At 52.7% G+C, this 26,959-nt stretch overlaps 2 protein-coding genes across 3 annotated transcripts; one reads left to right on the forward strand and one right to left on the reverse strand.

The window, feature by feature from the left end:
* Window positions 1-356: 356 nt before the first annotated feature.
* On the reverse strand, window positions 357-5,597 carry LOC308148622 (N-lysine methyltransferase KMT5A-like). 2 transcript variants are annotated; one of them, XM_080522116.1, is made up of 7 exons: window positions 5,372-5,597; window positions 2,497-2,659; window positions 2,245-2,401; window positions 2,002-2,089; window positions 1,857-1,916; window positions 1,574-1,764; window positions 357-570 (listed from the first exon to the last, which is right to left on the reverse strand). In XM_080522116.1, the coding sequence occupies exons 1-7, from the start codon at window positions 5,378-5,380 to the stop codon at window positions 360-362; spliced, it is 879 nt and encodes a 292-aa protein (XP_080378242.1). In that variant the 5' UTR covers window positions 5,381-5,597; the 3' UTR covers window positions 357-359. The 2 variants fall into 2 exon arrangements, with proteins under 2 accessions (XP_080378242.1, XP_080378243.1); XM_080522117.1 differs by lacking the exon at window positions 1,857-1,916.
* Window positions 5,598-7,229: 1,632 nt separating this feature from the next.
* LOC308148624 (protein strawberry notch homolog 1-like) lies at window positions 7,230-26,064 on the forward strand (the record flags this gene model as incomplete). Its single annotated transcript, XM_080522118.1, is given in 16 exon segments — window positions 7,230-7,432; window positions 12,632-12,751; window positions 14,061-14,159; window positions 14,231-14,440; window positions 14,528-14,660; window positions 15,540-15,644; window positions 16,497-16,589; window positions 16,693-16,853; window positions 18,647-18,780; window positions 18,973-19,028; window positions 19,031-19,062; window positions 19,137-19,202; window positions 19,204-19,218; window positions 19,220-19,300; window positions 22,838-22,973; window positions 25,955-26,064. Coding segments are annotated over 15 exon segments (1,551 nt in total), but the record flags the coding sequence as incomplete, so codon positions are not given.
* Between the last annotated feature and the right edge of the window lie 895 nt (window positions 26,065-26,959).

A 26,959-nucleotide genomic window follows, 5' to 3' on the forward strand; every position in this document is an offset into this window, starting at 1 on the left:
GGGCGCCGGCATCCTGCAGGGGGCGCCGGCATCCTGCAGGGGGCGCCGTCCCTCAGATACAAAACGTACAAAAGAAATGTGCTGCAAAACAACCAGAATGTTCCAGAAAACACATAAATAAAAAGTACAGATGTCATCTGACGCGGCAGATGGACCTCCATCGGACCCCCCCCCCTCCCCCCCTCCCCCCCTCCCCCCCCTCCACCCCCCCCCAAATCCTCCAGATCCAAACAAAAAGGAGACACATTCTGTTTCTAAAGGCATTTTGTACACGAGCTGATGAGAAGTGTTACCGGAAGCTTCTCTTTTTGTTTGTTTGTTCCTCTGAAAGCCCCGCCCCCTCCCCCCCTCCTCCTCCGTCAATACTTGAGCCAGGGGTGGGCGGCGATGGCGGCCTTGCTTCGGTCTCCGTAGTCGTACAGCAGCTCCTCGCCCTCCTCGATGTCGCGCGACGCCACCAGGATGAGGTGCGGCACGCCGCCCACGTCGTGCAGTTTGGTGTGGCAGTTGCCCGCCTTGCTGTGGTTGATGAGGCGGCCCAGGCGGCCGCTCTCCCGCGTGGCGTCCACGCTGTGGCGGGAACAACAACGGCAGCGTCAAGCTAAGTGAGGAGCGTCACGCTTTTAATTATCACCGTTGATTCACCGACAGTTTACACCTTTAAGTCAGTGCTGTGAAAAACAACCATTAGCCGTTAGCTTCTGTTTAGCCATTAGCTTTGGTTTAGCCGTTAGCTTCGGTTCGGCCGTTGGCGTCGGTTCGGCCGTTGGCGTCGGTTTAGCCGTTAGCTTCGGTGAGGAGCGCCACGTTTTTAATCATCACCGTTGATTGTGGGGTGTAGGGCGTAAGGTGTAGGGCGTTAGGCGTAGGGCGTTAGGCGTAGGGCGTGGGGTGTAGGGCGTAAGGTGTAGGGCGTAAGGTGTAGGGCGTTAGGCATAGGGTGTAGGGCGTGGGGTGTAGGGCGTTAGGCGTAGGGTGTAGGGCGTTGGGCGTTAGGCATAGGGTGTAGGGCGTAAGGTGTAGGGCATTAGGCGTAGGGCGTGGGGTGTAGGGCGTAAGGTGTAGGGCATTAGGCGTAGGGCGTTAGGCGTAGGGCGTGGGGTGTAGGGCGTAAGGTGTAGGGCGTAAGGTGTAGGGCGTTAGGCATAGGGTGTAGGGCGTGGGGTGTAGGGCGTTAGGCGTAGGGTGTAGGGCGTTGGGCGTTAGGCATAGGGTGTAGGGCGTAAGGTGTAGGGCGTGGGGTGTAGGGCGTAAGGCGTAGGGCGTAAGGTGTAGGGCGTTAGGCGTAGGGTGTAGGGCGTGGGGTGTAGGGCGTTAGGCGTAGGGTGTAGGGCGTGGGGTGTAGGGCGTAAGGTGTAGGGCGTTAGGCGTAGGGTGTAGGGGTAGGGTGTAGGGCGTTAGGCGTAAGGTGTAGGGCGTTAGGCGTAGGGCGTTGGGCGTAAGGTGTATGGCGTTAGGTGTAGGGTGTAGGGCGTTGGGCGTAGGGCGTGGGGTGTAGGGTGTAGGTACCAGTAGTTCTTGCAGAGGTACTGGAAGTAGTACATGTAGGGTGTAGGGTGTAGGGTGCAGGTACCAGTAGGTCTTGCAGAGGTACTGGAAGTAGTACATGTAGCACCCGGTGGTAGGGTTCTCCTCGTACTCCGCCTCCCTCCTCTTGGCGGCGCCGCCTTGCAGCAAGTCCCCCTGGTACTCCACCACGAACTCCCCCTTCAGGAAGCAGCGGGTGGCGAACACCGCCCGGCCTTTACCCTCGATGTGCTGCACCTGGGGGTGGAGGTGGACAACAGAGGTGTGAGGGTGGAGTGGGGGGGATGGGGGGGGGGGGGGGGTGACGGTGCTGTGGAACCTGGACGGACCTCCATCCCCTCCTCCACCCCGCTGGTGATCAGCTCGTCCAGCAGCCTCTTCTGTTCACACTGAGGGAGGAGGCAGAGCGTCAGGCTACGTCACCACTCCTCCACCCTCACACTCCTCCACCCCTCACACTCCTCCACCCCTCACCTTCAGCTCCGCCTTGCTCTTCCTCGAGCTCCGTCGGATCGGGAAGAAGTCCGTTACTTTACGGTTCTGGCAGGTTTTGCCTCCCGGCCTGGGGGGGGGGGGGGGGGGGTGAGAGAGAGAGAGAGAGAGAGAGAGGGGGAGAGAGAGAGAGAGAGAGAGAGAGAGAGAGAGAGAGAGAGAGAGAGAATTAAGTCTCACTTCACCAGACGTGTCTTCACAGTGAGACAGTGAGACGAGACTTACGTCCTCCGTGACGGCTTCTTGTTGACGACCCGCCGCCGCCCGTTCTGCAGGGGAGGGTGAGGGAGGCTGAGGGGGAGGGGGAGGGGGAGGGGCGGCCCCGGGGGGGCGGGCGGAGGAGGACGCTCATCTTTAGGCGCAGTGGCGTTGATCATCCTGCCTGAGAGGAGGAGGAAGAGGAGGAAGAGGAGGAGCAGGAGCAGTCAGACCTTCGTCCTCCAGCCCCCCCCCCCCCCCCCCCACTGTGAGACTCACCGTCCTCCGTCCTGGGAGCGTCTCCCTGCAGGGCCCACACGGGGGGGCCCCGGCCCTCCTGCCTCAGCCGGATGGTGGAGAGGGGGGGCTTGTCGTCGGGGGCGACGGGGAGAGACTTGGTGCAGCTCAGCACCGTGACGGAGCGGCTCTGACACACCAGCTCCTACCGGGGGGGGGGGGGGGGGGGGGGGAGGGGGGAGAGGGGAGAGGGGAGAGGGGGGGGGGGGTTGAGTCTCAGCAAAGTTCACGTGGGTTTGACAAACCGGGGCGCTGAACACTGGAGGTGACGTAGTTCCCCTGCTGGCCACCACCCGGCGCTGTTTGTTTGGTTTTATTAAGAGATTCAAACTAAATCCACACCAGACTCACTCCAGGTTCAGGAGTTAATCTGGATTATCTGATGAAGATGAAGGTGATGATGAAGGTAAACAGTAGTGATGAATGATGAAGATGAAGGTGATGATGAAGGTAAACAGTGGTGATGAATGATGAAGATGATGGTGAAGAAGGTGATGATGAGGGTAAACAGTGGTGATAAATGATGAAGATGATGATGAGGGTAAACAGTGGTGATAAATGATGAAGATGATGATGAGGGTAAACAGTGGTGATAAATGATGAAGATGATGATGAGGGTAAACAGTGGTGATAAATGATGAAGATGATGGTGATGATGAAGGTAAACAGTGGTGATAAATGATGAAGATGATGATGAGGGTAAACAGTGGTGATAAATGATGAAGATGATGATGATGAGGGTAACCAGTGGTGATGAATGATGAAGATGATGGTGATGATGAAGGTAAACAGTAGTGATGAATGATGAAGATGAAGGTGATGATGAAGGTAAACAGTAGTGATGAATGATGAAGATGATGGTGATGATGAGGGTAAACAGTAGTGATGAAGATGATGGTGATGATGAGGGTAAACAATGGTGATGAATGATGAAGATGATGGTGATGATGAGGGTAAACAGTAGTGATGAAGATGATGGTGAAGAAGGTGATGATGAGGGTAAACAATGGTGATGAATGATGAAGATGATGGTGATGATGAAGGTAAACAGTAGTGATGAAGATGATGGTGAAGAACGTGATGATGAGGGTAAACAGTAGTGATGAAGATGATGATGACGATGAGGGTAAACAGTAGTGATGAAGATGATGATGACGATGAGGGTAAACAGTAGTGATGAAGATGATGATGACGATGAGGGTAAACAGTAGTGATGAAGATGATGGTGAAGAAGGTGATGATGAGGGTAAACAATGGTGATGAATGATGAAGATGATGGTGATGATGAAGGTAAACAGTAGTGATGAAGATGATGATGACGATGAGGGTAAACAGTAGTGATGAAGATGATGGTGATGATGAGGGTAAACAGTAGTGATGAAGATGATGATGAAGAAGGTGATGATGAGGGTAAACAGTAGTGATGAAGATGATGATGACGATGAGGGTAAACAGTAGTGATGAAGATGATGATGACGATGAGGGTAAACAGTAGTGATGAAGATGATGATGATGATGAGGGTAAACAGTGGTGATAAATGATGATGATGATGAGGGTAAACAGTGGTGATGAATGATGAAGATGATGGTGATGATGAGGGTAAACAGTGGTGATGAATGATGAAGATGATGGTGATGATGAGGGTAAACAGTGGTGATGAATGATGAAGATGATGGTGATGATGAAGGTAAACAGTAGTGATGAATGATGAAGATGATGGTGATGATGAAGGTAAACAGTGGTGATAAATGATGAAGATGATGGTGATGATAAAGATAGACAGTGGTGATGAATGATGAAGGTGAAGGTGATGATGAAGGTAAACAGTAGTGATGAATGATGAAGATGATGGTGATGATGAAGGTAAACAGTAGTGATGAATGATGAAGATGAAGGTGATGATGAGGGTAAACAGTAGTGATGAAGATGATGGTGAAGAACGTGATGATGAGGGTAAACAGTAGTGATGAAGATGATGATGACGATGAGGGTAAACAGTAGTGATGAAGATGATGATGACGATGAGGGTAAACAGTAGTGATGAATGATGAAGATGATGGTGATGATGAGGGTAAACAGTAGTGATGAAGATGATGGTGAAGAAGGTGATGATGAGGGTAAACAATGGTGATGAATGATGAAGATGATGGTGATGATGAAGGTAAACAGTGGTGATGAAGATGATGGTGAAGAAGGTGATGATGAGGGTAAACAGTAGTGATGAAGATGATGATGACGATGAGGGTAAACAGTGGTGATAAATGATGAAGATGATGATGAGGGTAAACAGTGGTGATAAATGATGAAGATGATGATGATGAGGGTAAACAGTGGTGATGAATGATGAAGATGATGGTGATGATGAAGGTAGACAGTGGTGATGAAGACGATGAGGACAGGTGGTGTTGGTTGTGGGTGATGAAGATGATGATGAAGATGATTGTGGGCAGGGCCCTGGAGGGGAGCAGCACGCTGGATCCTCCTCCTCCTCCTCCTCCTCCTCCTCAGTCCCTTTAAACCCGCAGTCCGGGTCTCCAGGACCTCCATGTCCCCCGGACCTCCTCCACTTCCTCTCAATCCGGATCAAACGTTGTGTTTTCAGTGAAATGTTCAGTTTGTTTCCCTGTGAGCTCCATGCTACTGGGCTACATGCTACTGAGCTACATGCTACTGAGCTACATGCTACATGCTAACACCGCCACCGCTGGGAGCTCAAACTGACGTAAATCACCCTAAAACCCTGATAAACCTTCACACTGTGGACATTAAACTGCGTCTGGTCGCTAAAAAAACCATAATGTGCTCATTATTATTCCTCATTCTGCGGGTTTTCGGCCGCGTTTGGCTCAAACTTACCCCGTTCATGTCAGGTTGTTGTTGTGGCTCCGCTCCGGAGCTCGGATCCTTCACGCGGGTAAAACCCCGAGCAGCAGCCCGGTCAGGAGGCGCCGCGGCCCGGATGCGTCAGACAGACTTTCCCCCGGCTCGACAGGCCCCTTCCCCGGTCACCGCGTCCCCGGTGTGGCGTTACAAGCTGCCCGCCGCTCGGCCCGTCAAGCCTCCACAGCCCCGCTCCGCCATCTTTCTCCGTGCGTGGACGTGAACGATGTGCAACTGCACCCCCTGCTGGAGGAGTGGTGGAACTGCACCCCCCTGCTGGGGGAGAGGTGGAACTGCACCCCCCCTGCTGGAGGAGGGGTGGAACTGCACCCCCTACTGGGGGAGAGGTGGAACTGCACCCCCCTGCTGGGGGAGAGGTGGAACTGCACCCCCTGCTGGGGGAGAGGTGGAACTGCACCCCCCCTGCTGGAGGAGTGGTGGAACTGCACCCCCTGCTGGAGGAGAGGTGACACTGCACTCCCTGCTGGGGGAGAGGTGGAACTGCACCCCCTGCTGGGGGAGAGGTGGAACTGCACCCTCCCCTCTGCTGGAGCAGAGGTGGAACTGCACCCCCCCTGCTGGGGGAGAGGTGGAACTGCACCCCTCTTCTGGAGGAGAGGTGAAACTGCACCCCCTGCTGGAGGAGTGGTGGAACTGCACCCCCTGCTGGAGGAGAGGTGGAACTGCATCCCCCCACCCCCTGCTGGAGGAGAGGTGGAACTGGACCCCCCCCCTGCTGGAGGAGAGGTGGAATTGCACCCCCCACCCCCTGCTGGAGGAGAGGTGGAACTGCACCCCCTGCTGGAGGAGTGGTGCAACTGCACCCCCTGCTGGAGGAGAGGTGGAACTGCTGGAGGAGTGGTGGAACTGCACCCCCTGCTGGGGGAGAGGTGGAACTGCACCCCTCTTCTGGAGGGGAGGTGGAACTGCACCCCCTGCTGGAGGAGTGGTGGAACTGCACCCCCTGCTGGAGGAGAGGTGGAACTGCACCCCGTGCTGGGGGAGAGGTGGAACTGCACCCCCTGCTGGGGGAGAGGTGGAACTGCACCCCCTGCTGGGGGAGAGGTGGAACTGAGTGAGTTCTGCAGAAAGTTTCTCCTCTGCTTGTTCACGTGGATTTGTTTTGTTGTAAAAGTGCCTTCAGGTGACTGTTGTTACTGATGCTATAGAAATAAAACACCATTTTGAGTACATAAGTATATAGTATAGTTTGCTTTATTGAATCCCAGATATTTTCGCACAATCTCATTATATTACATATTTTGTAGGAATATAGAGAAAAGTGCTCTATAATAAAAAGTTTTAATGGAGGAACCAGCAGCACGTTCAGCGCAACTACATTACATTATTTATAATAAATAAACGTGTTAATGGAGGAACCAGCAGCATGTTTCGCTGAGGCGGGTGGAGGGTCAGAAGAGGCGGCAGCTCCGGTGCCAGTTGAGACACGTGCTTGGAAGGTGAACGTCCCCGAGCCTCACCAGGACCCCCCCCCCCCCCCCAGAAGTCAAGCACCTTCCAAAATAAAGTCCAACGGTCCGGCCGTGCGACTATTTCTACCGACAGATTCAAAATAAAAGTTTATATTGCATCAAAAATGATAAAAAAAAATAAATATATATATATATATATAGTTTTTTCAAACCCGCGAGGAAGAACTTCTCCCCTACGTCACTTCCGCCTGGAGCTGCTGGGGTCACGTGACGTGGTATTAGCTCACGGACTCTGCTTTGTTTTTATCTTTTGCGCAAACCTTTTAGAAATGCGTAAATCGTGGCTTTTGCCTCATATAGTTGTTCGGGGGGGGGAGCGACGCCCCCCTCCCCCCCTGCAGGGTCCCGGGCTGCGGTGCGGCGTGCGGGGCAGCTCGACGGAGGATCTCGCGGCGGCGGCGGCAGCGGCGGCGGCGGGGAACCTGTGCGTCACGTGACCAGCATGCGGCGGAGCGTTTGATAAAAAGATGGCGTGAGCGCGGCGGAGCGGAGAGGACAACAAGCCGCGGAGGAGAGAGCAGCCGCAGCAGCGGCCGACAGCCAGGTGGGTCTCACGCCGGGAAAACAGCGGCGCCCCGAGAGGGGCGGCGCGCGCGGCCGCCGCCCCGCCGCTCGCCTTACGAGGAGCCTTTTGGGGCGTTTTTGGAGGAGAAATAAGCGCGTACGCGCGCCGTGCTAGCGCTAGCTTAGCCGCGGCGATGACAGTGCGGGCGAAGAAGAAGCGTCAACAACCTGACAACAATGTGAGCCGGGGGGCAGTTATGTGAGGCGCGGGGGGGGGGGGGGGCAGTTCTGGGGGGGGGGGGGAGCGGGGGGCAGCTAGCGGGCTTGGGAAGGACACGGTGCGGGTAAACGAGGCGACGCCTCCGCGCTTTACGGTCACTTTATTAGCGCCGCTCGATGCTAAGACGGTAGCCGCGGATCGTTATCGGGTTCACGCGCCGGGCGGGCGCGCGCGCGGTACGTAAACAAGATGCGGGATTAATTAATCCCACCGGGACTGGGAGAGGAAAGTTAGTCTGTATTAGACGGGCGGTTCGTCACCCGGCCGGGTGTCTCAGGGCAAAGTTGGAGGAGGAAGCGGCGGCCGCTGCAGCTGCAGAGCCTCTCCGGACGTCTTTTAGCCGTTTTAAACGCTTTTAGCGCAGATGAATCGTTCTAGAAACGGATTTTCTGCGGAGTTAATCTGACTTCCTGTCTGGAGGAGAGAAATCCTCCTGTTTCCACTCAGACCTCCGTCAAACCGCCACATTACTGGGTGTTGACAGCTGCTTGGTTACCGCTCGTTGTGACCAGCTTAGTCCTGCATTACACATTTATCATGTGTCGTACTGCAGTAAAGACTTTAACTGCTTCGTTTTATACTTTGCAGCGCAGAACTTCCTCAAACGTCACTGTTTTATACAAAATCATATTTCCCCCATGTTGTTAAAGCAGAATAGCACATCTCCTGTTTACTGGCCTGGACAAAGCTGGAATTCAGTTTTTACAGTAATCTGGTCCTTCTGATCCCAAACAGCTGCATTTATTTTTAATGTTTTAAAGAATCAACTGTCCACATGTGAACACGTCTTTCTTTCTTTCTTTCTTTTTTTTTTTTGTGTGCAAAAACTACCACCTGTGCTAAAACAAAAGGTTTAGGCCTCCGTTTCCAGGACAACGTGTGAATTGTTTTTTTTTGCATTTTTTTTTCTGAACAGTTTCATGTTTACAACCCGTTTCCATGGAAATGGCAGAACCGGTGTAGTGAGCACGTCTGGCCAATAGTGGGCGTTGTTGTTAGTGTTTGTACTGAATCAACAAACACATGCAGCCCAGAACAACAAGCTCTAAACATCAACAACAGGAGAACAAGGACCACCAAGTTGGATTGTTATTATTGTGACTGTCAAAATAAAACCACCAAGTAAGATTGTTATTATGGTGGCTGTCAAAATAAAAGCACCAAGTAAGATTGTTATTATGGTGGCTGTCAAAATAAAAGCACCAAGTTGGATTGTTATTATGGTGGCTGTCAAAATAAAAGCACCAAGTTGGATTGTTATTATGGTGGCTGTCAAAATAAAAGCACCAAGTTGGATTGTTATTATGGTTGCTGTCAAAATAAAAGCACCAAGTTGGATTGTTATTATTGTGACTGTCAAAATAAAACCACCAAGTAAGATTGTTATTATGGTGGCTGTCAAAATAAAAACACCAAGTTGGATTGTTATCATGGTGGCTGTCAAAATAAAAGCACCAAGTAAGATTGTTATTATGGTGACTGTCAAAATAAAACCAAGTAAGATTGTTATTATGGTGGCTGTCAAAATAAAAGCACCAAGTTGGATTGTTATTATGGTTGCTGTCAAAATAAAAGCACCAAGTTGGATTGTTATTATTGTGACTGTCAAAATAAAACCACCAAGTAAGATTGTTATTATGGTGGCTGTCAAAATAAAAGCACCAAGTTGGATTGTTATTATTGTGACTGTCAAAATAAAAACACCAAGTTGGATTGTTATTATGGTGGCTGTCAAAATAAAAGCACCAAGTTGGATTGTTATTATGGTGGCTGTCAAAATAAAAGCACCAAGTTGGATTGTTATTATGGTGGCTGTCAAAATAAAAGCACCAAGTTGGATTGTTATTATTGTGACTGTCAAAATAAAACCACCAAGTTGGATTGTTATTATTGTGACTGTCAAAATAAAACCACCAAGTAAGATTGTTATTATGGTGGCTGTCAAAATAAAAGCACCAAGTTGGATTGTTATTATGGTGGCTGTCAAAATAAAAGCACCAAGTTGGATTGTTATCATTGTGACTGTCAAAACAAAACCACCAAGTAAGATTGTTATTATGGTGGCTGTCAAAATAAAAGCACCAAGTTGGATTGTTATTATGGTGACTGTCAAAATAAAACCAAGTAAGATTGTTATTATGGTGGCTGTCAAAATAAAAGCACCAAGTTGGATTGTTATTATGGTTGCTGTCAAAATAAAAGCACCAAGTTGGATTGTTATTATTGTGACTGTCAAAATAAAACCACCAAGTTGGATTGTTATTATGGTGGCTGTCAAAATAAAAGCACCAAGTTGGATTGTTATTATTGTGACTGTCAAAATAAAAACACCAAGTTGGATTGTTATTATGGTGGCTGTCAAAATAAAAGCACCAAGTTGGATTGTTATTATGGTGGCTGTCAAAATAAAAGCACCAAGTTGGATTGTTATTATGGTGGCTGTCAAAATAAAAGCACCAAGTTGGATTGTTATTATGGTGGCTGTCAAAATAAAAGCACCAAGTTGGATTGTTATTATTGTGACTGTCAAAATAAAACCACCAAGTTGGATTGTTATTATTGTGACTGTCAAAATAAAACCACCAAGTAAGATTGTTATTATGGTGGCTGTCAAAATAAAAGCACCAAGTTGGATTGTTATTATGGTGGCTGTCAAAATAAAAGCACCAAGTTGGATTGTTATCATTGTGACTGTCAAAACAAAACCACCAAGTAAGATTGTTATTATGGTGGCTGTCAAAATAAAAGCACCAAGTTGGATTGTTATTATGGTGGCTGTCAAAATAAAAGCACCAAGTTGGATTGTTATTATGGTGGCTGTCAAAATAAAAGCACCAAGTTGGATTGTTATCATTGTGACTGTCAAAACAAAACCACCAAGTAAGATTGTTATTATGGTGGCTGTCAAAATAAAAGCACCAAGTTGAATTGTTATTATGGTGGCTGTCAAAATAAAAGCACCAAGTTGGATTGTTATTGTGGTGGCTGTCAAAATAAAAGCACCAAGTTGGATTGTTATTATGGTGGCTATCAAAATAAAAGCACCAAGTTGGATTGTTATTATGGTGGCTGTCAAAATAAAAGCACCAAGTTGGATTGTTATTATGGTGACTGTCAAAATAAAAAGCACCAATTTGGATTGTTATTATGGTGGCTGTCAAAATAAAAGCACCAAGCCCCAGGAGAACATGGACTGGGAGTCATGACACGGAGGACAGTGTGTTCTGATTGTCTCTACTGAGCATGTGCAGAACTACTGGTTACTACTGGTTACTGCCAACATGGACGACATGTGGACACGGTGGAGACGTTTCCAGAGAGACGAGATTTCGTCTGTTTACACGACGACGAATCCAGAGTGCTTTCAAAAAGTTTCCAGTGTGTAAATGAAGATTTTATATGAAACTTAGAGTGCACACAGAAACGCTCCTTTTTAATTTGATGAGTTATATAATTTGGAAAAATCGAAGCTTTGCAAGAACAATAACGATCCTTTTAAAAGTTTTTTTTTTGTTTTGGTTTTTTTTACTGGTTGTTCCACGTCTTTATTTATAACTCGGGCTGAAATGCAGGTTACACCTGCACAGGTGAGCCGCTCCCAAACGCGTGCGCGCGCACGCACACACTGTGGCTCATACCTGTCGGAGACCAACTTCCGGCTCTCCGTCGGTGGCGGTAAGCGGAGAAACGCGACAGTTTCCGCCCCAGGGAACAGCCCCCCCCCCCCTCCTCACCCCCCCTCCTCCCTCCCCACGGTGTGCGGGTGCTCCCCGGGGCTGACGCGGCTCCTCCAGCCGGGACGGATCTTCCGGTGTCCGGCTGGAAACCCCTCCGTGTCCCGCTAAGCTAAGCTAACGGAGCTAAAGGCTAACAGGCGGAAGCAGCGTGGAGCCGCAAACACGTGTCGTGTTTAGGGTCACTGGGGTGTGTGTGTGTGTGGGGGGGAGAGAGAGGTATAGACAGAGAGAGAGAGAGAGAGCGAGCTTCTCCCATCGTTTGCAGCTCCGGTACGTTTGTTTCTCGATAAACGTGAGATTGAAGGTTTAACGGTGTTAATCTGGTTCTACTTTCTCTGTTTCTACCAGGAAATGTTTTCAATGCAGGTTTTCTACTTTCATGCAAGAAGATCACGTTTACATGTGGCGTTTTTCCTCATATCGTTTGGTGTTCATGTAGATTTTGAGCCGTTTTTCTACGTGTTTATACCGTTTTGGAGATAATTCATGTATTAGGAGTCATTGCTGGATGAATTCTGGACTAAATTGTTTTATTTCTCATCATAAGTCAACAGAAAATAAAAGTGTGTGAAAGTTGTTTTTCCAAATTTGGGACATTTATGCTAGTTTTTTTTTTTATATAGCTATGTAGTACTGTCACTACAGTTGAATATCTTTCTTATTGGATCAATAATCCCAGACGTCTTGCAGAGGGAAGGTATTTGAAGGTAAAGCAGTTTATTTTGGTGTGAGAAGTGGATCAAAGTTCTCTTATTCTCTTATTTTACTGGTAGCCTGAGGGAAAGACAGATATCCTGTCATGTTCTCATGTTTCCCTTCAATATTTACACATAAATATAGATTTATATTCTGTTACAACGGGTAAGTTTGCACGATACAAAATCAACCGCAAGCATTGAAATGTATAAAAAAAAAATAATAATCTGACGTTTTTGGTCACGTTTTACTTTGGAGGGATGTTTTTGTTCTGATCCAAGTAAAGTCTGGTGTTTTATTTTGTGACATTCACTCGTTTTTGGTCAAATCGTGAAAAATCCATCAGTCGTATTTTAATACAACTTGTGTCTCACATGTTTGTCTTTTCAGTTTCTAGAAGAGTTTCTCTCAAAGTTGTGTATTGAAGCTATTTTAACTCCTAGTTCTTGTTCACAGAAGGTGTTAGTGGGATGTCTGTGCGTTGTGGTGATCCCAGCTGTGTATTGTTGTTGTTTGTGTGTTTCAGATGGACCCCGGACAGGACTTACTCCTCGCCGCCCTCAGCGAGAGCGGGATCTGCCCCAACGACATCGGCCTCTTCGACCTCGATTCTCAGGATGTTGCTCAGCCCTCCACGGCGCCGCAGGTGAGAGCCGCCGCCCCGCCGGGTCGTCATGGACTGATCAATGTACCCTGGTATTGACCTGAGGCCCTACCGCCCAGCCCTACCGCCCTGCCCTACCCAACAGGCCTCCCCAGTCTAGTGTCACTTGAAGGCCTCGTGGCTCTTCTTCAGTCGTTCTCGTATCGTTTCTTGTTTCCACGGAGACCAAGTGTTTTCAAAAAGTTGCGTTTTCAGTGACTTTGCGTAAAACTGTTAAGAACTTTGTAGTGGAGGTGAGTTGGGTTTGGTGGGTGTGTTGGATTTGTTGGGAGGGTCTGTTGGGTGAGTCGGGTGTGTTGAGTCTGTTGGGTGTCGGGTGAGTTGGGTGTTGAGTGTGTTGAGTCTGTTGGGTGTCGGGTGGGTGAGTCGGGTGTGTTGGGGTGTTGGGTGAGTCAGGTGTGTTGGGTGAGTTGAGTCTGTTAGGTGTGTTGAGTCTGTTGGGTGAGTTGGGTGTCGGGTGTGTTGGGTGAGTCGGGTGTGTTGGGTGAGTCGGGTGTGTTGGGGTGTTGGGTGAGTTGAGTCTGTTAGGTGTGTTGAGTCTGTTGGGTGAGTTGGGTGTCGGGTGGGTGAGTCGGGTGAGTTGGGTGTTGGGGTGTTGGGTGAGTTGAGTCTGTTAGGTGTGTTGAGTCTGTTGGGTGAGTTGGGTGTCGGGTGGGTGAGTCGGGTGAGTTGGGTGTTGGGTGTGTTGAGTCTGTTGGGTGTCGGGTGGATGAGTCGGGTGTGTTGGGTGAGTTGGGTGTCGGGTGAGTTTGGTGGGTGAGTCGGGTGTGTTGGGGTGTTAGGTGTGTCGGGTGAGTTGGGTGTTTGGTGTGTTGAGTCTGTTGGGTGAGTTGGGTGTCGGGTGGGTGAGTCGGGTGAGTTGGGTGTTGGGTGTGTTGGGGTGTTGGGTGAGTTGAGTCTGTTAGGTGTGTTGAGTCTGTTGGGTGAGTTGGGTGTCGGGTGGGTGAGTCGGGTGAGTTGGGTGTTGGGTGTGTTGAGTCTGTTGGGTGTCGGGTGGATGAGTCGGGTGTGTTGGGTGAGTTGGGTGTCGGGTGAGTTTGGTGGGTGAGTCGGGTGTGTTGGGGTGTTAGGTGTGTCGGGTGAGTTGGGTGTTTGGTGTATTGAGTGTGTTGGGTGAGTTGGGTGTTTGGTGTGTTGAGTCTGTTGGGTGAGTTGGGTGTCGGGTGGGTTTGGTGGGTGAGTCGGGGTGTTGGGTGTGTCGGGTGAGTTGGGTGTTTGGTGTGTTGGGTGAGTTGGGTGTCGGGTGTGTTGAGTATGTTGGGTGTTGACGCCCTGTGCGTCCCCCCCCCAGTCGATCTCCATCAGCGCCCTGGACGTGTCGTCGGGAGCCGACCCGGCCGAGGCGGTCCGCCCAGAAGCTGCCGCTCCGGCGCCCGTCGTCACAATCAGGGTGAGTTGCAGCAACATGTGGGTGTTTGCCGTGCGCCGCCGCCTCCAACCTGCCCTCTCGCCCCCCCGCAGCAGCACAAACCTCAGCCCTCCACCACCACCTTTGTCTTAAACCAGCTCAACCAGCTGCCGTCGCTCGGCGCCGCGGCGACCAAGCAGTCCGCCGCCAACCCCGTCAAACACACCATCACCGTCACCAAGGTGGTGCACGTGACCAACGCGGCGCTGCGAGGCTCCTCCGCCCCCTCGGCCTCCACGGTAGTGCCTTCAAGCAGAGAGCAGGTGAGTGGGCGGAGCCCCGACGCCCGGCGGGGGGGGTTTTAAACGCCGGGCGCTCGGCTCACGGTGGGATTTGAACCCTCGCCGCAGATCCAGCTCAAAGACCTCCTCCGCACGGGCGCCATGAAGACCGCCGGGCTGAAGGGCAACAGCCTGATGGAGCTGATGAAGCTGAAGCCCCCGCCGGACATCGCCCCCCCGGTCGCCACGGCGACGGCCACAGGTGACCTCTCTTCCTCCGGCTGCAGCACCGTCGGGAGGTGGAGGACCAGTGATGTTGGAGGCTGACGGTTCTTCTTCTCTGGTTCTTCTTCTTCTCTGGTTCTTCTTCTCCTCTGGTTCTTTCTCTGGTTCTTCTTCTCCTCTGGTTCTTCTTCTTCTCTGGTTCTTCTTCTTCTCTGGTTCTTCTTCTTCTTCTCTGGTTCTTCTTCTTCTTCTCTGGTTCTTCTTCTTCTTCTCTGGTTCTTCTCTGGTTCTTCTTCTTCTTCTCTGGTTCTTCTCTGGTTCTTCTTCTTCTTTTCTGGTTCTTCTTCTTCTCTGGTTCTTCTTCTTTGGTTCTTCTCTGGTTCTTCTTCTTCTTCTCTGGTTCTTCTTCTTCTCTGGTTCTTCTTCTTCTTCTCTGGTTCTTCTCTTCTTCTTCTCTGGTTCTTCTCTGGTTCTTCTTCTTCTTCTCTGGTTCTTCTTCTTCTTCTCTGGTTCTTCTTCTTCTTCTCTGGTTCTTCTCTGGTTCTTCTTCTTCTTCTCTGGTTCTTCTTCTTCTTCTCTGGTTCTTCTTCTTCTCTGGTTCTTCTCTGGTTCTTCTTCTTCTTTTCTGGTTCTTCTTCTTCTCTGGTTCTTCTTCTTCTTCTCTGGTTCTTCTTCTTCTCTGGTTCTTCTTCTTCTTCTCTGGTTCTTCTCTTCTTCTTCTCTGGTTCTTCTCTGGTTCTTCTTCTTCTTCTCTGGTTCTTCTCTGGTTCTTCTTCTTCTTCTCTGGTTCTTCTTCTTCTTCTCTGGTTCTTCTTCTTCTCTGGTTCTTCTCTGCTTCTTCTTCTTCTCTGGTTCTTCTTCTTCTCTGGTTCTCCTCTGGTTCTTCTTCTTCTCTGGTTCTCCTCTGGTTCTCCAGCTGAACTGAACAACGGGATCAAGAAGGAGGTGTTGAGTAAAGAAGCTCCGAGGATCTGGATCAACGACGACCTGAAGCTGCAGAACTTCTCTCACTCTCTGGTCAGTGTTTCCTCCTCCCTCCTCCCTCCTTCCTCCTCCCCTACCTTCCTCCTCCCTCCTCCTTCCTTCCTCCCTCCTCCTTCCTCCTCCCCTACCTTCCTCCCTCCCTCCTTCCTCCCTCCTCCCTCCTCCCTCCCCCTTCCTCCTTCCTCCTCCCCTACCTTCCTCCTCCTTCCTTCCTCCCTCCTCCTTCCTCCTCCCCTACCTTCCTCCCTCCTTCCTCCCTCCCCCTTCCTCCCTCCCCCTTCCTCCTTCCTCCTCCCCTACCTTCCTCCCTCCTCCCTCCCTCCTCCTCTTCCTCCTCCTCTTCCTCCTTCCTCCTCCCCTACCTTCCTCCCTCCTTCCTTCCTCCCTCCCCCTTCCTCCTTCCTCCTCCCCTACCTTCCTCCTCCTTCCTCCTCTTCTTCCTTCCTCCTCTCCTACCTTCCTCCTTCCTCCTCTCCTACCTTCCTCCTCTCTACCTTCCTCCCTCCTTCCTCCTCCTCCTTCCTTCCTCCTCCCCTTCCTCCTTCCTCCTCCCTACCTTCCTCCCTCCTTCCTCCTCTTCTTCCTTCCTCCTCTCCTACCTTCCTCCTTCCTCCTCCTCTCCTCCTTCCTCCTCTTCCTCTCCTTTCCTCCCTCCTCCTACCTTCCTCCCTCCTTCCTCCTCTCCTTCCTCTCCCTCCTCCTCCTCCTACCTTCCTCCCTACCTTCCTCCCTCTCCTTCCTCCTCCTTCCTCCTCCCTTCCTCCTCCTCCCTACCTTCCTCCCCTTCCCTCTTCCTCCCTCCCTACCTTCCTCCTTCCTCCTCCCCTACCTTCCTCCTCCCCCTACTTCCCTTCCTCCCCCTGACTCCTCCCCCCCCTCTCCACAGAAGGCCCGGGCCAGAGGGAGGAGGAGGAGCCGGAGGAGGAGGAGGAGGAGGAGCTGGGTCATGCAGAGACGTATGCAGAGTACATGCCTCTGAAACGTGAGTCAGTGTGTGTGTGGTGGGGGGCCGTTGGGGGGGGCTGCTGAGTCACATGGTCACGGTCCGTCCCCCCGTCCCCGTCCCCCGTCCCCCGTCCCCGCAGTGAGGATCGGACTGAGACACCCGGACCCGGTGGTGGAGACCAGCTCCCTGTCCAGCGTGAGCCCCCCAGACGTCTGGTACCGACTGTCCATCCCGGAGGAGACCATCGACCGGGGCTCCCTGTCCGCCCTGCAGCTGGAGGCCGTCACCTACGCTGCACAGGTACCTGGACCAGGTCTTACTCTGGACCAGGTCCACACACCAGGGCTGGACCAGGTCCACACACCAGGTCTGGACCAGGTCCACACCCCAGGGCTGGACCAGGTCCACACACCAGGGCTGGACCAGGTCCACACACCAGGTCTGGACCAGGTCCACACACCAGGGCTGGACCAGGTCCACACACCAGGGCTGGCTCCAGACAGGACTATAGATATTGAACATAGAGATGATGTGTGGAATTGAGTTCCTCCTACATTTAATCTCATCATGTAGTCCAGTATAACCTTACTGCTTCTACCTTACTGCTCTACCTTACCGCTCTACCTTACTGCTCTACCTCACCGCTCTACCTTACCGCTCTACCTTACCGCTCTAACCTTACCGCTCTACCTTACTGCTCTACTTTACCGCTCTACCTTACCGCTCTACCTTACCGCTCTACCTTACCGCTTTACCTTACTCCTCTACCTTACTCCTCTACCTTACTGCTTTACCTTACTGCTCTACCTTACTGCTCTACCTTACTGCTCTACCTTACTGCTCTACTTTACCGCTCTAACCTTACCGCTCTACCTTACCGCTCTACCTTACCGCTTTACCTTACTCCTCTACCTTACTGCTTTACCTTACTGCTCTACCTTACCGCTCTACCATACCGCTCTACCATACCGCTCTACCATACCGCTCTACCATACCGCTCTACCTTACCGCTCTACCTTACTGCTCTACCTTACCGCTCTGCCTTACCGCTCTGCCTTACCGCTCTGCCTTACCGCTCTACCATACCGCTCTACCATACCGCTCTACCTTACCGCTCTACCTTACCGCTCTGCCTTACTGCTCTGCCTTACCGCTCTGCCTTACCGCTCTGCCTTACCGCTCTGCCTTACCGCTCTGCCTTACCGCTCTGCCTTACCGCTCTGCCTTACCGCTCTGCCTTACCGCTCTGCCTTACCGCTCTGCCTTACCGCTCTACCTTACCGCTCTACCATACCGCTCTACCATACCGCTCTACCATACCGCTCTACCTTACCGCTCTACCTTACCGCTCTACCTCACCGCTCTACCATACCGCTCTACCATACCGCTCTGCCTTACCGCTCTGCCTCACCGCTCTGCCTCACCGCTCTGCCTCACCGCTCTGCCTCACCGCTCTGCCTCACCGCTCTGCCTCACCGCTCTGCCTTACCGCTCTGCCTTACCGCTCTGCCTTACCGCTCTAACCATACCGCTCTACCTTACCGGCTCTGCCTTACCGCTCTACCATACCGCTCTACCATACCGCTCTACCATACCGCTCTACCATACCGCTCTACCTTACCGCTCTACCTCACCGCTCTACCTCACCGCTCTACCTTACCGCTCTACCATACCGCTCTACCATACCGCTCTACCATACCGCTCTACCATACCGCTCTACCATACCGCTCTACCTTACCGCTCTACCTCACCGCTCTACCACACCGCTCTACCTTACCGCTCTACCTTACCGCTCTCTACCTTACCGCTCTACCTTACCGCTCTACCTCACCGCTCTACCTCACCGCTCTACCACACCGCTCTACCTTACCGCTCTACCTTACGCTCTACCTTACCGCTCTACCTTACCGCTCTACCTTACTGCTCCTACCTTGCTGCTCCATTCCTTGCCTGACCTTACTGTGTGGTGAGAACGAGGCTTTAAACCTCGACTGACAGAACGTCAGGTTCCGTCGGTCCTGAGGTGATCATGTGACCCTCGTCTTCCTCGTCTTCCCGTCTTCCTCGTCTTCCTCGCCCTTCCTCACCTGCAGCAACACGAGACGTTCCTCCCCGGCGGCGACCGTGCAGCCTACCTGATCGGGGACGGCGCCGGCGTGGGGAAAGGTCGCACCATCGCCGGGGTCATCTATGAGAACTACCTGCTGGGCAGGAAGAGATCGCTGTGGTGAGGAACATCTGGAAACACCTGGCAGCCGTCACTCCTCCTCCTCCTCCTGCTCCTCCTCCTCCTCCTGCTCGTCCTCCTCGTCCTCTTCCTCCTCCTCTTCCTCCTCCTCTTCCTCCTCCTCCCCCCCCCCCCCCCCCCCCCCCCTCCTCCTTGCTCTCTAGACGTCCTCACATTGTCCTGGTTCTTCAGGTTCAGCGTGTCCAACGACCTGAAGTACGACGCTGAGAGGGACCTGAGGGACATCGGGGCAAGAACATCCAGGTCCACTCCCTCAACAAGGTAAGGCAAGGCCGAGGCCCGGCACGTAGGGCGGCCGCGCGGCGGGACTGACTGTGGTCTCGCCCACCCTGCAGTTCAAGTACGGCAAGATCTCGTCCAAACACAACGGCAGCGTGAAGAAGGGCGTGATCTTCGCCACAATACTCCTCCCTGATCTGCGGAGAGCCAATCAGGAGGCAAGTACAAGACTCGCTTCGACCAGCTGCTGCACTGGTGTGGAGACGACTTCGACGGAGTCGTATCCTTCTGGGGGGGGGAGTGTGTGTGGGGGGGGGGGGGGGTTACATATGTATATCCATTATAATTAATGTAGATTTCCTCATCAGCAGGTGGCGCTGTGGAGCCACTCTGTTGTTTTGAGTACAGTAGTATGCTCTGAGTTGTACAGACTCCTTCTGGAGTCAGGAGTACTGGTACTGGTACAGTACTCGTGGTACGGTGGTACCGTCCAGTACTCAGTAGTAGTGCTGGTGCGGTACCTGACCAACTCCAGTACCTGTACTCCACCTCGTACTGGAGTACTGAAGTACTGGTACAGGTACTGCACCTCTCTGGTGCAGTACCTGTACCAGTACTTCAGTACTCCATTACTGGTGTGAACGATGAGAAACAACTCCTGAGTACTGGAGTCAGTACCGTACTTCAGTACTAAGGTACTGGGGAGGTGCAGCTCCAGTACTGGAGGTGCAGTACAGTACTCAGTACTGGCAGTACTGAGTACTGGTGCTGTCAGTACTCAGTACTGTCAGTACAGACTGTCCAGTACTTCAGTACTGGGGGAGTACTGGTACTGAGTACTGTCAGTACTGGTACTGACTACTTGGAGTACTGTATGCAGTACTGGTAGCTGGTACTGCAGTACTCAGTACTGGTACGTACCTGCACCTCAGTACTGGAGTGACTCCAGTACTGGATGTACTGAGTACTGGTACTGGTACTGTACTCCACTCCTGTACTGGACGTACTGCACCTCCAGTACTGGAGTACTGGTACTGGTACTGCTGTACTGCTACCAGGTACTGGTACTGTACCTCCAGTCAGATAGATGTCATGCTCCAGTATGGGAATGTATCAGACAGTCAGTACTTGGTGCTCCGAGTGAATGAAGTGTCGTGAGGACGACTGGATGAATGGTAGTTGATGGGAAGACCAGTAAATGTGTCAGGTTAAAACCTAGGTGAAGCTTATCAGACGTTCAAGAGGCTCACAAGCTATTAACCCTTTCTGCTCCTCAAGGCTCTGAGAAACAGTAGACGTAGTTGGAGGATGGAGAAGCAGTAGACGTAGTTGGAGATGGAGAAGCAGTAGACGTAGTTGGAGATGGAGAAGCAATAGACGTAGTTGAGGTTGAGAACAGTAGACGTAGTTTGAGGTGGAGAACAGTAGACGTAGTTTGAGGTGAGCAGTAGACGTAGTTTGAGGTGGAGAAGCAGTAGACGTAGTTTGAGGTGGAGAAGAGTTAGACGTAGTTTGAGGTGGAGACAGTAGACGTAGTTTGAGGTGGAGAACAGTAGACGTAGTTTGAGGTGGAGAAGCAGTAGACGTAGTTTGAGGTGGAGAAGCAGTAGACGTAGTTGGGTGGAGAGAGTTGAGGTGGAGAAGCAGTTGCGTAGTTAGTGAGAGTAGGAGTTTGAGGTGGGAGTAGACGTAGTTGAGGTGGAGAAGCAGTAGACGTAGTTGAGGTGTGGAGAAGCAGTAGACGTAGGTGGAGGTGTAGACGTAGTTGAGGTGGAGAGCAGTAGACGTAGTTTGAGGTGGAGAAGCAGTAGACGTAGTTTGAGGTGGAGAAGAGTAGACGTAGTTTGAGGTGGAGAAGAGTAGACGTAGTTTGAGGTGGAGAAGCAGTAGACGTAGTTTGAGGTGGAGAAGAGTAGACGTAGTTTGGAGGTGGAGAACAGTAGACGTAGTTTGAGGTGGAGAACAGTAGACGTAGTTTGAGGTGGAGAACAGTAGACGTAGTTTGAGGTGGAGAAGCAGTAGACGTAGTTTGAGGTGGAGAACAGTAGACGTAGTTGAGGTGGAGAAGAGTAGACATAGTTGGAGGTGGAGAACAGTAGACGTAGTTTGAGGTGGAGAACAGTAGACGTAGTTTGAGGTGGAGAACAGTAGACGTAGTTTGAGGTGGAGAAGCAGTAGACGTAGTTTGAGGTGGAGAAGCAGTAGACGTAGTTGGAGGTGGAGAAGCAGTAGACGTAGTTTGAGGTGGAGAAGAGTAGACGTAGTTTGAGGTGGAGAAGCAGTAGACGTAGTTTGAGGTGGAGAAGCAGTAGACGTAGTTTGAGGTGGAGAAGCAGTAGACGTAGTTGGAGGTGGAGAAGAGTAGACGTAGTTTGAGGTGGAGAAGCAGTAGACGTAGTTTGAGGTGGAGAAGCAGTAGACGTAGTTTGAGGTGGAGAAGAGTAGACGTAGTTTGAGGTGGAGAAGCAGTAGACGTAGTTTGAGGTGGAGAAGCAGTAGACGTAGTTTGAGGTGGAGAAGCAGTAGACGTAGTCGGAGGTGGAGAAGCAGTAGTTGGAGGTGGAGAACAGTAGACGTAGTCGGAGGTGGGGAACAGTAGACGTAGTTGGAGGTGGAGAAGCAGTAGACGTAGTTGGAGGTGCAGAAGCAGTAGTTGGAGGTGGAGAACAGTAGACGTAGTTGGAGGTGGAGAAGCAGTAGACGTAGTTGGAGGTGCAGAAGCAGTAGTTGGAGGTGGAGAACAGTAGACGTAGTTGGAGGTGGAGAAGCAGTAGACGTAGTTGGAGGTGGAGAAGAGTAGACGTAGTTTGAGGTGGAGAAGCAGTAGACGTAGTTTGAGGTGGAGAAGCAGTAGACGTAGTTTGAGGTGGAGAAGAGTAGACGTAGTTTGAGGTGGAGAAGCAGTAGACGTAGTTTGAGGTGGAGAAGCAGTAGACGTAGTTTGAGGTGGAGAAGAGTAGACATAGTTGGAGGTGGAGAACAGTAGACGTAGTTTGAGGTGGAGAACAGTAGACGTAGTTTGAGGTGGAGAACAGTAGACGTAGTTTGAGGTGGAGAAGCAGTAGACGTAGTTTGAGGTGGAGAACAGTAGACGTAGTTTGAGGTGGAGAAGAGTAGACATAGTTGGAGGTGGAGAACAGTAGACGTAGTTTGAGGTGGAGAACAGTAGACGTAGTTTGAGGTGGAGAACAGTAGACGTAGTTTGAGGTGGAGAAGCAGTAGACGTAGTTTGAGGTGGAGAAGCAGTAGACGTAGTTGGAGGTGGAGAAGCAGTAGACGTAGTTTGAGGTGGAGAAGAGTAGACGTAGTTTGAGGTGGAGAAGCAGTAGACGTAGTTTGAGGTGGAGAAGCAGTAGACGTAGTTTGAGGTGGAGAAGCAGTAGACGTAGTTGGAGGTGGAGAAGAGTAGACGTAGTTTGAGGTGGAGAAGCAGTAGACGTAGTTTGAGGTGGAGAAGCAGTAGACGTAGTTTGAGGTGGAGAAGAGTAGACGTAGTTTGAGGTGGAGAAGCAGTAGACGTAGTTTGAGGTGGAGAAGCAGTAGACGTAGTTTGAGGTGGAGAAGCAGTAGACGTAGTCGGAGGTGGAGAAGCAGTAGTTGGAGGTGGAGAACAGTAGACGTAGTCGGAGGTGGGGAACAGTAGACGTAGTTGGAGGTGGAGAAGCAGTAGACGTAGTTGGAGGTGCAGAAGCAGTAGTTGGAGGTGGAGAACAGTAGACGTAGTTGGAGGTGGAGAAGCAGTAGACGTAGTTGGAGGTGGAGAACAGTAGACGTAGTTGGAGGTGGAGAAGCGTTGTCCTCCTTCACCCGTCCTCAGATCGTGTATGACGAGTGTCACAAGGCGAAGAACGTTTGTCCCATCGGCTCGTCTAAACCCACCAAGACCGGCCTGGCGGTGCTGGAGCTGCAGAACAAGCTGCCCAGGGCCCGGGTGGTGTACGCCAGCGCCACCGGTGAGTAATCTGATTACTGGGGGGGACATCTGAGGGGACACTCTAACGCTCTAACTCGGGGGGGTCGAGCTGGTTTCAGTTGAGGGGCCACATCACCCTGACCTGACCTCTGACCTCTGGAGGCCGACAAGTCAAACGTAACATACTAAACTGCAGATCTGGACAAACATCAAAGTCTTTCCTTCCTTTGATCCTTTTGTAACTGCAAGGGTTTGCCAGTCTATTCTGAAATTTACATATTAAAGTTAATCAGATATTATATTTGCAAAAACAACAATTCCCCAATCAGCTGTATCTGAATACCCTAGTTTTATTCAGGATTAAAACATTTTGTCATCATCTGGAAATTGTTTTGAGTTTACATGTCTAAAGTATCATTTCACATAAATTGGACTCGTCGTTTTATTGTGAAAGGTGTTGCGTCATGTGACCTCCACAGATTACATTAATTAATTCTAACCAAGGGAGGTTTTAATGCCTCATGTTGGACACCCCTGGTCTAACTCGTCCCCTCTGGCCCCCGGGGCCTCATGTTGGACACCCCTGGTCTAACTCGTCCCCTCTGGCCCCCGGGGCCTCATGTTGGACACCCCTGGTCTAACTCGTCCCCCTCTGGCCCCCGGGCCTCATGTTGGACACCCCTGGTCTAACTCGTCCCCTCTGGCCCCCGGGGCCTCATGTTGGACACCCCTGGTCTAACTCGTCCCCTCTGGCCCCCGGGGCCTCATGTTGGACACCCCTGGTCTAACTCGTCCCCTCTGGCCCCCGGGGCCTCATGTTGGACACCCCTGGTCTAACTCGTCCCCTCTGGCCCCCGGGCCTCATGTTGGACACCCCTGGTCTAACTCGTCCCCCTCTGGCCCCCGGGGCCTCATGTTGGACACCCCTGGTCTAACTCGTCCCCCTCTGGCCCCCGGGCCTCATGTTGGACACCCCTGGTCTAACTCGTCCCCTCTGGCCCCCGGGGCCTCATGTTGGACACCCCTGGTCTAACTCGTCCCCTCTGGCCCCCGGGGCCTCATGTTGGACACCCCTGGTCTAACTCGTCCCCTCTGGCCCCCGGGGCCTCATGTTGGACACCCCTGGTCTAACTCGTCCCCTCTGGCCCCCGGGCCTCATGTTGGACACCCCTGGTCTAACTCGTCCCCTCTGGCCCCCGGGGCCTCATGTTGGACACCCCTGGTCTAACTCGTCCCCCTCTGGCCCCCGGGGCCTCATGTTGGACACCCCTGGTCTAACTCGTCCCCCTCTGGCCCCCGGGGCCTCATGTTGGACACCCCTGGTCTAACTCGTCCCCCTCTGGCCCCCGGGGCCTCATGTTGGACACCCCTGGTCTAACTCGTCCCCTCTGGCCCCCGGGGCCTCATGTTGGACACCCCTGGTCTAACTCGTCCCCCTCTGGCCCCCGGGGCCTCATGTTGGACACCCCTGGTCTAACTCGTCCCCCTCTGGCCCCCGGGCCTCATGTTGGACACCCCTGGTCTAACTCGTCCCCTCTGGCCCCCGGGGCCTCATGTTGGACACCCCTGGTCTAACTCGTCCCCCTCTGGCCCCCGGGGCCTCATGTTGGACACCCCTGGTCTAACTCGTCCCCCTCTGGCCCCCGGGGCCTCATGTTGGACACCCCTGGTCTAACTCGTCCCCTCTGGCCCCCGGGGCCTCATGTTGGACACCCCTGGTCTAACTCGTCCCCCTCTGGCCCCCGGGGCCTCATGTTGGACACCCCTGGTCTAACTCGTCCCCCTCTGGCCCCCGGGCCTCATGTTGGACACCCCTGGTCTAACTCGTCCCCTCTGGCCCCCGGGGCCTCATGTTGGACACCCCTGGTCTAACTCGTCCCCTCTGGCCCCCGGGGCCTCATGTTGGACACCCCTGGTCTAACTCGTCCCCCTCTGGCCCCCGGGGCCTCATGTTGGACACCCCTGGTCTAACTCGTCCCCTCTGGCCCCCGGGGCCTCATGTTGGACACCCCTGGTCTAACTCGTCCCCTCTGGCCCCCGGGGCCTCATGTTGGACACCCCTGGTCTAACTCGTCCCCTCTGGCCCCCGGGGCCTCATGTTGGACACCCCTGGTCTAACTCGTCCCCTCTGGCCCCCGGGGCCTCATGTTGGACACCCCTGGTCTAACTCGTCCCCTCTGGCCCCCGGGGCCTCATGTTGGACACCCCTGGTCTAACTCGTCCCCCTCTGGCCCCCGGGGCCTCATGTTGGACACCCCTGGTCTAACTCGTCCCCCTCTGGCCCCCGGGCCTCATGTTGGACACCCCTGGTCTAACTCGTCCCCCTCTGGCCCCCCGGGCCTCATGTTGGACACCCCTGGTCTAACTCGTCCCCTCTGGCCCCCGGGGCCTCATGTTGGACACCCCTGGTCTAACTCGTCCCCTCTGGCCCCCGGGCCTCATGTTGGACACCCCTGGTCTAACTCGTCCCCCTCTGGCCCCCGGGCCTCATGTTGGACACCCCTGGTCTAACTCATCCCCTCTGGCCCCCGGGGCCTCATGTTGGACACCCCTGGTCTAACTCGTCCCCTCTGGCCCCCGGGGCCTCATGTTGGACACCCCTGGTCTAACTCGTCCCCTCTGGCCCCCGGGGCCTCATGTTGGACACCCCTGGTCTAACTCGTCCCCTCTGGCCCCCGGGGCCTCATGTTGGACACCCCTGGTCTAACTCGTCCCCTCTGGCCCCCGGGGCCTCATGTTGGACACCCCTGGTCTAACTCGTCCCCTCTGGCCCCCGGGGCCTCATGTTGGACACCCCTGGTCTAACTCGTCCCCTCTGGCCCCCGGGCCTCATGTTGGACACCCCTGGTCTAACTCGTCCCCTCTGGCCCCCGGGGCCTCATGTTGGACACCCCTGGTCTAACTCGTCCCCTCTGGCCCCGGGGCCTCAATGTTGGACACCCCTGGTCTAACTCGTCCCCTCTGGCCCCCGGGCCTCATGTTGGACACCCCTGGTCTAACTCGTCCCCCTCTGGCCCCCAGGAGCCTCGGAGCCCCGGAACATGGCCTACATGAACCGCCTGGGGATCTGGGGACACAAGACGCCCTTCAGGGAGTTCGGCAACTTCATCCAGGCTGTGGAGCGCAGGCAGGTTCTTTTATTGTGGCGGGGGAACACCTCGCTTCCTGTTCCTTCCTTAGCTTCCTCTTCTTCTTCTGCGTTTTTATTTTACCTCCTTTCTTCTGCTTTCTGTCTCTTCACATTTTTATGTCCCGCTACATCCACTCTTCTTCTCCTCCTCTTTCTCCTCCTCTTCCCTTCCTCCCCCTCTTCTCTTCTTCCCCTCCTCTTATCTTCTTTCTTCTCCTCTTATCTTCTTTCTTCTCCTCTTATCTTCTTTCTTCTCCTCTTCCCTTCTTTCTCCTCCTCTTCCCTTCTTTCCCTCCTCTTCCTTCTTTCTCCTCCTCTTCCCTTCTTTCCCTCCTCTTCCCTTCTTTCTCCTCCTCTTCCCTTCTTTTCCTCCTCCTTTTCTCTTCTTCTCCTCCTCTTCTCTTCTCCTCCTCCTCTTCCTTCCTCCTCCTCTTCCCTTCTTTCTCCTCTTCCCTTCTTTTCCTCCTCCTTTTCCTTCTTTCTCCTCCTCTTCTCTTCTCCTCCTCCTCTTCCCTTCCTCTCCTCTTCCCTTCTTTCTCCTCTTCCCTTCTTTTCGTCCTCCTCTTCCCTTCCTCCTCCTCCTCCTTCTTCCCTTCTTTCTCCTCTTCCCTTCTTTTCGTCCTCCTCTTCCCTCCTCCTCTTCCCTTCTTTCTCCTCTTCCCTTCTTTTCGTCCTCCTCTTCCCTCCTCCTCCTCCTCTTCCTTCTTTCTCTCTTCCCTTCCTCCTCCTCCTCTTCCCTTCTTTTCGTCCTCCTCTTCCCTTCCTCCTCTCCTCTTCTCTCTTTCTCCTCCTCCTCCTCTTCCTTCTCCTCATCCTCTTCCCTTCTTTCTCCTCCTCCTCCTCCCTCCTTCTCCTCCTCCTCCTCCTTCCCTTCTCCTCCTCCTCCTCCCTCCTTC

Source organism: Blennius ocellaris (assembly GCF_963422515.1).
Source record: "Blennius ocellaris genome assembly, contig: SCAFFOLD_313, whole genome shotgun sequence".
Classification (NCBI taxonomy): Eukaryota; Metazoa; Chordata; class Actinopteri; order Blenniiformes; family Blenniidae; genus Blennius; species Blennius ocellaris.

Bases quoted from the DNA above. Each gene is read 5' to 3' on its own strand.
- LOC308148622 (XM_080522116.1), bottom strand. The intron at 2,402-2,496 runs GTGAGTCTCACA...TCCTCCTCTCAG, and splicing joins CGCTCCCAGGACGGAGGACG to GCAGGATGATCAACGCCACT. The intron at 1,765-1,856 runs GTCCGTCCAGGT...CTCCACCCCCAG, and splicing joins GGGTGGAGGAGGGGATGGAG to GTGCAGCACATCGAGGGTAA.